At 40.1% G+C, this 14,875-nt stretch overlaps 1 protein-coding gene across 7 annotated transcripts in view; it reads right to left on the bottom strand.

Annotated features, from left to right (window-relative positions):
- The window catches only part of ZNF638 (zinc finger protein 638), a 49,873-nt gene that overhangs the window by 12,279 nt on the left and 22,719 nt on the right, over positions 1-14,875 (bottom strand). For all 7 annotated transcript variants that reach the window (XM_084516339.1, XM_084516340.1, XM_084516341.1 and 4 more), the window contains exons 8-20: positions 14,519-14,650; positions 14,153-14,211; positions 13,940-13,983; positions 12,697-12,768; positions 11,789-11,965; positions 11,625-11,696; positions 10,581-10,633; positions 9,740-9,871; positions 9,456-9,584; positions 9,097-9,138; positions 6,758-6,898; positions 5,601-5,726; positions 1,617-1,666 (exon numbers count right to left, since the gene is read on the bottom strand). In XM_084516339.1, coding sequence (XP_084372465.1) covers positions 1,617-1,666; positions 5,601-5,726; positions 6,758-6,898; positions 9,097-9,138; positions 9,456-9,584; positions 9,740-9,871; positions 10,581-10,633; positions 11,625-11,696; positions 11,789-11,965; positions 12,697-12,768; positions 13,940-13,983; positions 14,153-14,211; positions 14,519-14,650 — 1,229 coding nt within the window. The remainder of the gene's footprint in view (positions 1-1,616; positions 1,667-5,600; positions 5,727-6,757; positions 6,899-9,096; positions 9,139-9,455; positions 9,585-9,739; positions 9,872-10,580; positions 10,634-11,624; positions 11,697-11,788; positions 11,966-12,696; positions 12,769-13,939; positions 13,984-14,152; positions 14,212-14,518; positions 14,651-14,875) is intronic.

Raw genomic sequence — 14,875 nt, 5'->3', positions numbered from 1 at the left:
CGTTGGCTCAGGGTTAAGGAGGAGCAGGAGGACAGACCTTGATCCTTAACCTGGTGAAGGAAAGTTTCAGCTATCGTTAGCTGAGAAAACAAACGGACAGAAAGGAACAAAACGCATCAACAGTCCTAAAAGCAAGTCAGTCAGCACAAGGCTGGATGAATTCCCTGCTCAGTTTGGGCAAAAACCAAGCCTCAAAAAGCTGATCAAAGATTTTTTTTGACATCACGTCCTCCAAGGACAGTGAGGAGGCGTTGCCTTCTGCTGTGCCAGTTCTGCTGCTCCCTGCCTCCCCAGAAAAACGTGGCAAAGACTTCCCATATATGATAATATTTAAGCTATGTTCTGCCTCTTATGGATTGTAACTCAAAAAATTGGTCTGGTGATGAAGGCTGAGAAGGAGAGTTGCCTCAGACAAGGAGGATGCGCACATCCTTACCTGCAGGGACAACGTCAGCTCTGCCCCCTGCCCACCAGCCTCAGCAGGGTGCTCTGCAGGGGCTGGGGTTCACCCAAGAATTGTTTTGGCTGAATTTCCACTAGCTACAGCCCACCAGTCTGCAATCAAAAAGGTTACCTGCGCGTCTACACACGTGGGGTTCAGAGCCAGTGCACAAACTAACGCTTCCCAGTCTGACCAGGGCGTGAGGAGAAGTTTCATGAAATTAGGGGTGTCTGGTTTGAAAGAAACAGGTTTTGGGAAATATCGTAACAGTCCGTAACAGTATATATAGTGTCATTACTTGAAATTCAAATTTAAGGACAATTATTAGGTAGCTTTTTTTTTTTTTTTTTAAATGACAAATCTTATCCAGAAATACGAATTTGAGTCACAGAAGGCATCTTAAATCATTTTGTTAACAAGAACCCTTACGATGATCTATCCACTTACAAAAGTACTCCCAAAACATAACCGAGACAAAAACCAACAAATAGTTACTCCACAATTAGAAATTTTACCACAAGCAATGTCTGTAAAGCAATATGTTTTTTTTTTTTAATGGAACATACCAAAACCACAATTTCCCATTTCTAGGTTCTGATGTTAATGTAGCACCTAAACATTTTTAAAATCAATTTAGGGACCTGTATCACAGCATGAAGTGAATGTTAATAAGTTAAACAAGGAAGTTCAAGTTTATTTTTAGCATTTGGAAACAGAAACAATAGAGCCAGGTGCTCCGACAGAGGAAAGCACTGTAAGACAAAATAAAGTGTAACGCTTCCTGCTTAAATACAACAAAAAAGTGTCTTACCAACACGTATTTCCCAACATACTTTCCAGGACCTGTGGTAAAATCCTGGCCATAATTATTAAAACAACAACATCTCAACGAACTACACAGAAAACAGGATTTCACCCCGTTCCTCCACGTTCTTTCAAAGCCCCGTTTTTCAAGGTGAACACAAACAGTACAGCTCTACAGCAATACACCACACGTCCTGCACACACAGAACACACAGAAGGTTGAAAGAAGTAACAGCAGGTAGCAGCTGATGCATCTTGCAGCACGTCTTGTCATCATGCTTGGTTAGAGGTGGCTCAGCATCTGCTTAACGTTGGATATTCCATAAACAGTACACATAAAAAAAAAATCTTAAATATCTGAGGGGCATACCTTCCTTTGCTTGGCTCCTCTTTCTTCACACCTTTTTTTATAGCTTCAGCCTGCAAGGTAAAAAGCAGGGTTCAGTACCTACAACTTGCAGAAGCAACGGCACAGTGTTTGTGTGGGACAGCTAATTAATAACACCACAAACCCAAATTTAACGCATGTGTTACCTGAAAGATCAACAGTCAGTAAACTAAACTAGTCTAAAATTGCTCACTGCAGAACAAGGACTTCCTAAGACAACAAATAGAAGCGCATGGCTGGTAAGAGGTTTTACCAGAAGGCTGCCAGGCAGAACGTGTGGCACAGCACCCACGGTTTCACTCGCCTCATCTTCCAAGATGGGATTTTGAGCAGAATAATTAGCTTTTGACCTGGGATGTATTTTGGGGAGAGAGGATGTTAAACATTTTTTTCCCGGACAGCATCTTCTTTCCTGTACTGGGGAGGATGCTAACAGCTGCAGAGCTCAGGTAAACTGCAGCTAGCTTGACAGCTCAGTGCTGTACTGAAAACAGCAGCATCGCACCTCTTGGAAGAGGAAGCACATTTCGAGTTAAGCAAGTACCTACAGAAAATCCAAGGCCAGACTCCATTCCTTCAAACCTGCTGCAGTAGTATCGATTGCTTAAACATGACCAAGCCTTTCTATTTGCTGATATATAGAATAATTTTAATGAAATAACATCTGGAAAAAAAAAAAAACTATCCAAGCTTTGTGGCTATCACAGTTCACAGCACAGGTCCAAGCAACCCAACAACTTTTGAAACTGTGTTGAAATTTCTTTTCTAAAGGCACTCTGCAAACTCATTTGAAGACCATCCCTAATAATAGAACTTCAGATTAATTCATTGCACATACAGTTCGTGTCACTCTTTTATTTATGCACGTATTTTTTCTGAAGCCTTTACTTTTCCCTTTCTAAGAACGGATATTCCAGATACAGTAAGTGTCAAAGCGCCAGCTATGTTGTAATAGATTCAAGATAGCTTTGTTTTTCCTTCAGAGAGCCTTCTGAGAGAGAGAAGAGAAAACAGCTTAGGTCAAATGGGGCTCCAAGCTCAACGCTCCTCTGGTATTTCACCACAGCACCCAGATTCTGCACCACCACCAAGAAAGATGTGCAGCACACAGAGCTCACTGACTCAAAGAGCAGTGAAGAATAAATGAAGGAAAAACACAGTTTTCCCTTTTAAGAGGGGGACTGGCACAGGCGTTTTTCTCCCCATCTCAGACAGAGATAGAAACAAAGCTGGAAGCACACCTCCAGCGTACAGATTTCTATTGATGTGTGTGAGAAGGCTGGGGCAGTGCTACTACAAAGAGCAGTTACAGCACCTGTAGGGACGATGAGTGATTCTGCATCCAGCGGCACGTTCACTGTTAACTGAGTTTCCCCACGGGTGTATTCTTGTTATTTCAGCAATATTAAAACTCAGACATTACCAGCAAAATGACAAAACCAGAACTATACTTGATTAAGCAGCACTTCCACTACTACCATCACTGTGCTGATGGCATCAGTCCCTGCTGGCGGGCTGGCCGATGTCCCCAACATCCCCAGGTCAGACAAGCACCCCAAATCACCCCAGAGCGCACAGCTGGGAAGAAATATTACTTCAAAAACAGAGAGCTGAATGCCATTCTTTGTTGGCACCAAACTCTGCTCTGATGAGACATTTGCAGCAACAAAGGCACGTTATTCTGTGCTACGCAAGATACAGGAACGGCTACAACGAGCAGATCTGGTTCAGTGTTCCCACAGTGCATCCTCGCCAGGCGTTCCTTAGCAGAAGCATTTAATTATGATATTTTGCTTGTTTTTCAGTGCTAAGGGAGATTATTAATATTTTTTTTAGACTTGAGAAAGAGCTTATAAGCCTGAAGACTTTGTTATTTTCTTCAGCTACCCAGCTAGTCTAATAAAGGATATTACGCTTAAATGCACCTGATGACCTGATACAACTTTAACTTATGTTCTTTAAAAAGACCTCAACTTCACTATTTAAGAAGAAATACAAAATGCAGTGGCGCACAGAAGACAACATGCTTTATCCCACACAGGAATCAGTGTCCTGCAGTGGGGGGGGGAAAGAAAAACCTCTTGGGGACATCTGATGCAGGTTCCTGCATCCAGCAGAGAGGAGAGCACGCTGCCCCCACGCTCACCTGGGTTTAACACATCCAGCAGCGCATCACCTGCAGGGCTCCTGGGGCACCACGCTGACAGTACCACAACAAAAGGCTCACGTGCTAGAGATGGAGCATTCATAGCGAAATTTAAACCAGTTCTCTGAATTAATTACGGAATTCAAAGGCATTTTCACCATTATTGTACTTTATTGCAGGTGAATGCCCAGAAGGTACGGATGGAAGAGCTGGGCAGCCAGGCTGACCACAGGCTCCCTACGGACACTTCAAAGTCACCCTAAAGAGCAGGGAACAGGTAACTGATCCTACACAGATGGGACTCTACACACGCACAGCACCTGCTGATTTCCTTGGAAAGGGGCACTACGAATCTGCACAAAAACATCCACGTGCCCAGTCACATGTGGTTGTGTACCCTATGTCCTAAACCATCAGCAATGAGACTCAACAGCTGCAAGAGCCCTACCAAAAATGCACACCAAAATCTGCTGCCACACTGCGTATTTTAAAATCCCAAACACCAGACAGCTACCCTATAAACTTTGTAAGTAAGGATGCTTTTCAGTAAAGCGCATGAAATTGCCAGTGCAACAGAGAACAAACTATAATACCTGTCAATGATCAGTCCCCAACCTGTTCTCAAAAAATAAAATTAAGAATGCACAAAAAATCACTGTGATGATTGCTGAGTACTGACAGCTCAGTCAGCATAGCAAGAAGTATGCATCTGAGGGATTTATAGACATTTGGCTTCCCTGTGTTGAAGTAACAGACTGATGCTCTTGATATTAAGCACCTAAAGTTAAACTTCTACCTGGTGGTGAGTAACAGTGAAGGGATGCCCTGTCCCTCCAGCAAATCCTCGTGTTTGAGCAGTGTCTCTAAGTCAGGTCACTGAAAATGAACAGGAACGCGCAGGGAAGGAGAGCTCCAAGGATGGAATTCGCACGGATAACCCCTCGTAAGAGCAGAGCTTTATCTATCTCTCAAGCACTGAATTCAGCTTAAGATAACCGTACAGCTTGTGGTCTATACCTTGACAGAAAACAGCTCATATTGACCTGCCACGTTGGTCTGTGCTTTTGCAGTTAAATGTAAGCTACAAAGAGCAATCCTATCTGAAATTCAGAAGAACAAAAGCCAACCTATATCCCCCTACGATAAACATAACTTGGAAGATGTGACAAAGAGATGGAGAGTGCCATGGGACAGATGGCTCAGATTTCTTGCTCAGAGCTCTTTACCCAGTGCAATGTACACTAAACTCCCCTCTCTGCTCTGCAGTTTACTGTTCTTTCAGCAAATCACCAGAAGTTAGCAGGGAGCTGTTCGATGCTGCAAGTAATTCCATCTGCAGGCAATAAAACAGCAGCAGCTGTAGGCCCACAGATCAATGCTGACACAGCAACTGAGTCTGGAAACAAAAAAGGACCGAAGTAGATGAACTGTGAAAAGACAAATCAAACTCTGATAGAGTTTCTCTCATCATTTCAGTCATAAATTCTTCTCTAACCAGTACTAAGCAGCTACTTTTCTTCCTTTCTTCCTTTTCTCTTCATCTTTCGTTATGGAATATTTTTGTCAGTTGAAAGAGATTCCACAATGTTTGTAAAACAGAGAAAGATATAAAGAAAACCATCCAGCAACACATCCTTTTTCACACATATAACACATTCCAGAGTTCAGACTAGTTCATTCAGCACCCCACAGTTACACAGTTTTCACTCATCCACAACAGCAAATACTGAAGGAAATGCTGACGTTATCCCCACTGCTCTTACAGAAAGGCTGTACTACTGCACAAAAATAGTGTACTGTTGAAAAAGAAGAAATCTTACTTCAGCATACTCTCCATTAGGTGACAACATACAGCTCAACGTATGCTCACCCATCTTGTAGGGATATTGTTTCAGGAAGCAGTACATTGATCTAGCTGCCTTGGGACTCTCCAGCTGTAGAATTGCCTGAAATGAAAAAAGCACAAGCTTCAAATGACTGTTACTTCAGAATAAGTTTAATAAATTAAGTAGGCATAGCATGGGATATGTAGTATTTCTGAGGGCTTCAACATCCTCATTTTAGATTTGCTAAAAGCAGCATTTTTGATGAAACCCTGTGCTCTGCATATGAAGAACAGTGGACTCTCTTCTTTCTGTGAGGCTGAAGGAAGAAATCTTGCGTTGGAATGATCTGCAGAAGCAAGCAAAGAACTGTATCACAGAACAGGGGAGCCTGGAGTTTTCCTACCCACGTGTCCAGCCTTCTGGTTCCCAAACACATTCAGCTTGGATTTTGCTGTAATTGATGAGCATCTTCCCAGAAGCTGCTAGGGGAAGTGCACGGCCAGAAAAAAAAGCAGTGTTATATCAAGAAAATAGTAAAAATGAACTAAACGCTGAAGTTCATACACTGTACTGGAAATCTCTCGCTTCTTTACCCATAAGCTATCAAGTACAATGTGACATGAGTCTTCCAGCTTCACATTACGTTGTTTTAAAGATTTTTTTTTAAACACAAATTATCCCTCATGTTTCTGTAAAAATTAAAAAGGTCTCTGTCCATTGAAAAACAGATCTTAAGACATTTAATGAATTAAAAAAAAAAGAGCAATTCTGACATTTTCCCAAACTATTTTTTTTCCCAAGCTTCCTACTACATGGGGATTTGTTCTGCCTCCACCACTTACACCTCTCTAATGTCAAAGGTTAATAAATTTTCCAGCCACTTGGGAAGCTTTACTTTCAGACCTTAAACTGATTTGTATTGTTCAGGCTAGATAACAGCCTAAAGTTTTTTTGTTTGTTTTCTTCCTTCCCTGCAGTCCCCAACAAATAAGATAAGCTATTTTCTTGTACAGGGTGAATGGGAAAGAAAGCCTACATTCAGTTCAGGAACTCTGGTCTCTCCTTAGCAGAGCACTGTTGGTACTGGGACATTAAAAGCTTATTTTTTTATTTTAACATGGTACTACACGCTAGGAAAAAATCCTACTTACCTTGTTTTTATTCTTCAGCACAACATAATGGTCAACTTTTCCAAATCGAAGTCCCACACAAACTACTTCAAATTCTCTGTACCCATCATCTGGTAAGTTTCCAAGATGCACAAACTGATGATGTATAGCTTCGGTGTTTACCTAAAGAAAAGCGATGACTTCTTTAACTTTCCAGCATTCTTTATAAGCATCTACTGAACTAGGTTAGAAAAGAGCCACAGGAAGCTTCCAGATCACTCAGATCTCCCCAGGAAGAGCATTCACAAGCATCCAATGTTCGAATTTTCAGATTTACAAATTTCACAGATTCCAATGTTCGAATTTTCAGATTTTCCAGTATTCTATGCAGCACATCAAAAGAATTTGATATAAATCCCAGTAAAGAATAACAAACTTAAAAAAGCCAAGTGTTTTATTTTAAATTACCATTTAATTTTTTAAACAAACTAGTAAAAGTCCCTTTAAGGAACACTACAAAATACTGCTGAAGTTCAAATAAGATTTGGTATTTTGAAAAGCACATTATCTAGTCAGATCTCAAACCAGTCAGGGCACAGAAACCCACCTGAAAGAGTACATGATTATGATTTTTAAGTTAGAGTTTGATTTACTTGAACGGTTTATAATGACAAAAAGATCCTTGGTCAAATATAATTTCTTGAGTTTGGCAATTTCCAAACAGTCTTACGGAATCCGTGCACAGATTAAGAACCTGTGATTCCAGTCAGGCTACAATTTGAACAAATTTTGATAGTCAGCTGCTACAAGGATTGAATTCCCATTTCCATCCAAAACACACGCACAGCGAGTGGCTGAATAGCTCCAACCCTGCTACAGAGGCAGGGAGGCTTCCCCGCTAACCTGAACGTCCCCGGGATGAACGTCCTCCCCAGGGCAGCACTTCAGTCACAACGTGGTAGGCTCGGAAGCTTCTTGCACCAGAGCCTTTGCTGGAATAGGATATTCAACTCCAATTGGAAAGTTTTTCTTGCTAGTGAAGGTTCCTTTATCACCACCACCATGGGGACAGGCTGTCAGAGGAGACCTCTAAGTCTCTTCCTACCAGGAAGGATTCTGGTGCAGAGGGTAAGAGTGGGCTGGCTGCACACGGAAAGCTAACCTCAGCCATGTAGCACTGGCAGAATGATATACGGACTCCTGGAGCTAATTATTTTGTGCCATTTCCAAGGAAATGGCCCTGGGGCACAAAGTCTAAAGGTACTAGTAGACTTCTGAAATCTTAAATAAGTCTTACCTTTAAATACTTGGAAGCTGCATGTCTTTCAGAAACAGAACCAGCCCTCCTGACAACAAGAACAAGCTCTCCCACCCCACCCTTGAGAGGTTTGCTATGTTCCCCTCCCGTTATTCACTACCTCACCAAGAGAAAAAATGAAGTTTTCCACCACAAGCATATCAGAAGCAGATGTAGGATATGGCAACAGGAGTACTGGCATTAAGGACTCAGATCTAGCTGTCAGTGCCAAACTATCATCATTAGGAGAAAACAGATATCCCCCAAACACATTTGGGTTTGAAAATTCAAGCCTTTGGGGGGGTTTCCTGGAAAGTGACTTATCATTGGCAGGGCTCTTTGGAAAACGACTTTTAACCGTATGCTGTGAGCTTTTGACTTTGCTGTTCTTAGAGTTACTCTTGTGAAGTTCCCAGGACAGCTCTAAGCCCAGAGACACATTCAGACCCAATAACTCACTCTCTATCACGAATATTTTGAAAATGTTTTCCCACAGTAGCAAGGAAAAAAGAAAAAAAAAAAAAAAAAAGCTGTTATTCTACTAGCTTCTACCTGCAGAAAAGACCTCTGTGAGCCTACACTGCCTAAAAAAAGCTTTGCATGCCAATTGCCAGCCTGCACCAAGGTTTGAAGGAACAGGAGGGACAATAAGGGAGACCCTCTACACTCAACAGCAGAAGTAGTTTTGACAGCTAAATAAAAAATCAGAAACCTGTCTATAAAATATACTAGGAAAAATGGGTGCCAGCATACACAGGCAAACACTGCACAGCCTCCAAGCTACAGTGGTCACAAGCACGCTGTTAGAAAATGAAAAAGCTCTCACCAAAGGAGAGGCTCTCTAAGGACTCCTATTGAATGCTTAATTCCTTGCTCCTCATGCATCATGGAGCTAAACTAAGCAATCATTTACTGCTTTCATTCCGTGCTTATTCACCCATGAATACATATATAAACATTTAATTCAACGGCAAGCTTAGATAACTCAATTAGCTATTATTTCACCGTGAAGGAAGCTGATTCCAATTTATATTGATGTATTTTGATAGCATTTTGAAGAACAGTTTGATTGCCAGCAGCTTACCTTAGGGTCAGACTCTTTGATGATAGCAGTAAATATTGATTCCTGGGGGAGAAAATAAAAAAAGTTTAAAGATTTACACAGTAAAATACGGTTTCATTAGCTAATTGGGAATCACAGACTCCCTAATTGAAATGACAACTTTTTTTCCTGCTTTATTAGTCAAAGCGATAGCATGAGCACTTCTGACAGCTGTGTTATTCTGGTATCAGACCAGGACCCCAAAAGACATTTAACATGAGTCCTCAGTAGGACACGCTATCAGAACGGGCAGTGCTCAAAAGTCAGCTTAGACACAAAATCCTGCTCTGTGTTGAAACGTTATCACGTATCATAGAATGTCAATATATTTTATTACTTACTTCATCTTTTATAGTCTTATACTGAGGCACCATGTTGATGCAGAGCTGATTCCCATCCAGAGACATTGGAAAGCAGGTGTAAAATTTAACCATGGAATCTGCAGATTTTCTATTTATTTCAAGATACGCCTTTTAAGATAAAGAAAATAAAAAAGTAAAAAAGAAACTCCAATTTAGCAAAAACATATCAATGGTTGCTACGCTGCATTATCAGATTTACATTCGTTAGAAGCATATTTCCTGCTACTCCTGGTAGAGACCCCACTAGATGCACACTGGAATACCTTTTTATGAGATGATAAAATTAACACATCTCTCAGTCCTCCAAACGGCTTTGCTAGGTTGGAAACTTCTTCGACAGAATATCCTTTCTCAGGCAAGTTTGAAATAAGAACCACACAGATATCATCAGGTTCCTGTAAACAAATGAAAGGAAGTATTACTGTTGTTTCTTCAACTCTAAACCAAAACTGCTGTATGACTAACGAGGACGTTTATTTTTACTATGTCAAGCCACCATTAAACTGAATGAAACACTTGCTTAAAAGCATTTAGTTATGCATGCGATTACCCCCAAACCAAAGAATATTAAAGCCTTGGTAGGATTTAGTAGCAAAGCACATTATACATTTTTTTAACCCCTCTCCATAATTATGTCATGTAATCACCTTAAATTGTGGATGTATCCAGGTCAAACTAATTCTGTATAAACCTTGGTCTCTCTCTTGCCATCTCACCAAAAATTCAAACCAAACCAACCCTCCCCTATAATTATGCCATTACTTTATATCCATGATATGCCCACACGTCAAACACTGCAGGTCTGTACATGCGATTTCTGCATCTTGAGAAAATAGGAGGGTTACAAGAAATCCACAGAAGGGCAATGATCAGCATAAAAAGTAGTTTTGATGTAAACAAAGAGTCAACAAACTGTGGGAAATCAAGCCAGAAGTCTATCAAATCAAAAACAGCCCAGAAAACACAAACTAGTCACTATTTCCCACAAGAAATTAACAGGCAAAGATGTAAACCAGAGGTTTTCTGACAGCAGAACCATCACTTGGAAACCTGCACCAAATCTCTATCCATAGCATCCACAGATTCAAGCACCTTTAGACTGACCTTGCTAATTGGTTCTGTTGATTCCTCACTCTTCACAGTCGCTACAGCAGCTTCTATTAAAAAAAATAATTAAGAAGTAGAGGTTGTTAATTGAGTAGTTCAGCAGATTTCTTTAGATGCTGTGGAGCTTTACAAACTCCTTGCACTATCCATATGCTTTATCACTACTGTAGGGGTGAAAAATTAAATAATCCTTCATTTAATTCACAGAAACAAATTACATTGGTGAGATGCATGCAGTGCTCTGTAAAAGATTTCAAAAAGAATGGTCTTAAGTAAGATTTTTTTTTTTTAATTAATTTCTTTGTTTAACACTCGAATGCTTTGCTGACATTAAGGCCTTATCAGCTGAATAATCACAACCACAATATTTCTTTGTGGGCATACTGGGATACTGTAGGTGCCCAGCACATGCCCATATTGTTTCTCTTTTCTTTTCTTTTTCCTGGTACAAGTCCACAAAAAAATCTTAGAGACTCCGAAAAACACAATCAGCAAAGAACAGGAAACCACGAATCAGAGCAGTTAAGGGAGAATCCCTTCTATTGTAAAATGCTTACATCCACCACTATCATGTGCATAATAACTGAGAATGAAGATACATCATGTTTAAACAAGTTCTGTTACTCATCAGTTACAAATATTGGGACAATAGGATCTATTGAACCAGCTCCTAAGCATGTACTGTAAAGCAATGAGATTAAAAGATTTAGTGGGGAGGCTGTAAACAGAATACATAGAAGACATTACTCCTTTCCTCTGATGAGCTGCAAATAAAATTCCATGCTGCACAGAAAAGGTCTAGGCAAAAATACTATGCCAGCTAAAAATATGTGAATTCTGAGGGGTTTTTGGCTACTCTTCTTCAGTCCCAGTCCCATAAAAGCGTTCTTTTATGTTTCGGTCAGCGAAGCTAACCAATTTCCTTCTCTGATATCCTGGGTCATCTTCGTCTCTGAAAAGTTCCTGGCCTCGGTACTATTCTGACATAATTCACAATAGCTTAGGACAGAAATGAAAAAACACTGCCAGTTTGCAATTTACCTTGATCAATTAAAGGCTCCTTAATTTCATCCAAGTCCACTGCTGCCACCTGAGGCATCTCTGCAAGTTTCTCTACAAAACATTTTAAGATACCACAATGTCAAATTTATGGAACTTACAACTAGCAAAGTAACCTAAAACCAGCATCATCGTATCAGAATTACCTAGTAAAGATGCAGGATTATCAATTCCTTTGGTCGGAGTCTCTACCACCTTCACAGCCTCTGTAACTTTGTCTGCTTCCGTAACACTCTTTGGGTCGGACAGCTCAGCCTCCCCAGTGTCCATTTCAGCTTCTGTTGAGATCTGAAGATCTTCAGACTTATTTTCTACTGAATTTGCTGGAAGGTAACAGCAAGATAAAGATCTTTTCAGTTTGAAAGCAAGATAAAGATTTTTTCAGACCTCTTGTCACAAATGAGCAGAAAATGAATGCACAGGACCAGCTCATTCCAGCTTCACAAAACAACTCTGTGGCTGTCTTTACATGAAAGGGTAAGATGATTTTGCTTTCTCAAAAATCATCTTCTTTACCTGGTTCTTTGCTACTCCAGACCTACCAGCAGCACTGCTTATTACTATTTGCAAAGTCACAAGGTGCGAGAAGACTGCACACCTATCTAAGACTACTGTATTGCAAACTCTGTGAAAGGTGTGAAAGGTTTGGACTCACTCCCTTAAATATCTTGTGTGGGAAGTGGAAGGCAGCAGAATAGCACCTGTACTGAAAGCAGTACCTAAAGGGGACCTACAAAAAAGCTGGAGAGACATCTTATCTGGGATTTTAGTGATAGGACAAGGAGTAATAGTTTAAAACTAAACATGAGTAGATTTAGATTAGATATTCAGAATAAATTCTTCACTCAGAGGGCAGTGAGGCCCTGGCCCAGGCTGCCCCGAGGAGCTGTGGCTGCCCCATCCCTGGCAGTGCCCAAGGCCAGGCTGGATGGGGCTGGGGGCAGCCTGGGCTCCCTGGCAGGGAGTGGAACTAAGTGATCTTTAAGGTCCTTTCCAACCCAAACCATTCTGTGTGTTCATTCAAGGAAGGAGTGAAAGTTCTCATTTGTCTTACCTGCAGTAGTTGAGGTTTTCTTGATCTTACTATCTTTTGTCACCACAGATTTCTTAGTTTTTTCTTTTTTACCTATGTAAAATAGCCAAAAATAAATCAGCAGAAATGCTTATTTCTTAAGTCTTACATTTGTGTAAGAGGAAAAAAAAAAAAAAAAAAGAGTAAAGAGGATGAAAATATGTACAGAAATCATCTGATCTGCAGCAATTCAATTGGTATGACAAAAAAACACCAAAACCTAAAAAATAAGTTAATTCAACAACAAACTTGAATGCAAGTCGCAGAAGTTACTCTGCTTCATGAATTTATTTAGGATTCTGGTGGCACAACCCTACTGCTGTAAAAAAGTTCATTTCCTCTTTCTCTTAAATGCAATTTAAGAGAAATTGCAATTCACTGTTTCCATCTGAGCCAGCTCTGAGAAGCACTGCTATAGGAATTGTAATTCCATTTTACAAACTGGATTCAGAAGTGACGTACCACCCAATGAAAAAAACTTGAAACAGCACCTCTTAAGTTTTTTTCTTGTAAGTTTTAGCTGATTGAATTTTCCCAGCAAAACAAAAAACAGTGACTTGTCCCTAATTGCATTCAAAACAAGCACCCACGAAAGCCAAAAAATAAACAGCAAAAATGATTTGGTTTTCATTTTCAGTGTGTAACACCAGCATTTCTGTAAAATCTCATTGGCTTCTCATGTATTTGCCACAATCTGTCCTCTTTTTCAGTAAAGTACTAAAAGAAAGTTACTCGTTAAAGCATGACATACAGGTGTTTCTGCCAGACTAAGTAACAATAACTGATTCTGTCCGAATCCTTAGATGACCAGGGCATAAATTTAAAAGCAACTTGAATGTATAGGATAATAAGGCACTGAGAAGCACTAGCTGCAAAAAGCAATGTTAAATGCATTATATCAAAGGCAACTCAAAGAATTACACAAATTTCAAGGAGGATAGAACACCACACGTATCATGAATACACAGGGGCAAATATTTAAAATTACAGAGTATCAGCATGGGTCTTTTTTTTTTTTTTATTATTATTTTTATTGCTGCTTGTGGGTGTTTCTCAAGCCAGCCAGGTTACATGAAAAAGAAGACAGCTGAAAGTACAAGCTGTTCACTTTCTCATACCTCTCTGGGCTTGCTTTCAGTCACTATTAAATAAAGCACTCATAAAAACAGAGAAATGGGAATGAAGAGCAAAGGTATCATCAGATACAAGGTAGTCAAAGCCTCACCTGTAACAGATTTAGTTGTCTTAGTGGTGGTGTTCTGATGTTTTCTATTATGAACAGATGGGGAAAAGATAAAGAAAAATCAGATTCAAAGACAATTCATGAATATCAAAATAGCTTTAGAAGTTCCAAACCAGGAAAACACAGATACGAGCACACCTGGTTTCCAGTGGTTATCAGTAACAGTGACATTAACGGATGCAATGCAGCACTTACTTTGTACTCGGCGCAACTTTTTTAACAATCCGAGTCTTTTTTTTGATGTTCATTTTAGCCTAAAGCAGACAGAAAGAAGAACTTTTATCGCATCACCTGTACTTTGTATTGGATAGGTTGCATCTTTCATTTTGTTAAACTGATATTCACTATTCACAGTCAGCAATCTGAACCAAGCAAAACAGAAAGCTCAAATCTGAAAGTCGCAAGAGGATTTTCGTATATTTTTTGACTTGGGCTTATGAAAAGCAATTTAAAAAAATATCAACTAAAACAACTAAATATTTTTCTTAAGAATATTGGTTTCTGGATTAAAATTCCAAGCTACACAGAAAATATTATGTTATTCACCAACACACTGCTTACCTGGCCAGGAGATGCTTTTGGCTTTTCTGCTACACTTATTTTCACCCGTTTCCCATTCACCAGCACTGGCACAGTTTCACCGTATTTCACAGCTGCTATCACTGCTTCTTTGTAGTTCATTTCCAAGTAGGCCTAAAATAAAAGGCACTTTCAGGCTTTACTTCTATTGTAGGCACAAGATGCAAATTTCTGCATTTTTTTTTTTAGAAAAGCTGCTCACGACAGAACTGCGTGTGCTCCCAGAGTTCATGGGGAGTTTGATGACAAAGTTTAGACTGCAGTATTACATAAAAGGGAGCCTAGCTCCTCGAACAATTAACAATTAAGACTCAGGTAGCATCACAGAATTAAGACTCG

This window comes from Aythya ferina (genome assembly GCF_964211825.1).
Source record: "Aythya ferina genome assembly, chromosome: 4".
NCBI lineage: Eukaryota > Metazoa > Chordata > Aves > Anseriformes > Anatidae > Aythya > Aythya ferina.
This window is presented reverse-complemented; position numbering and strand designations above follow the sequence as displayed.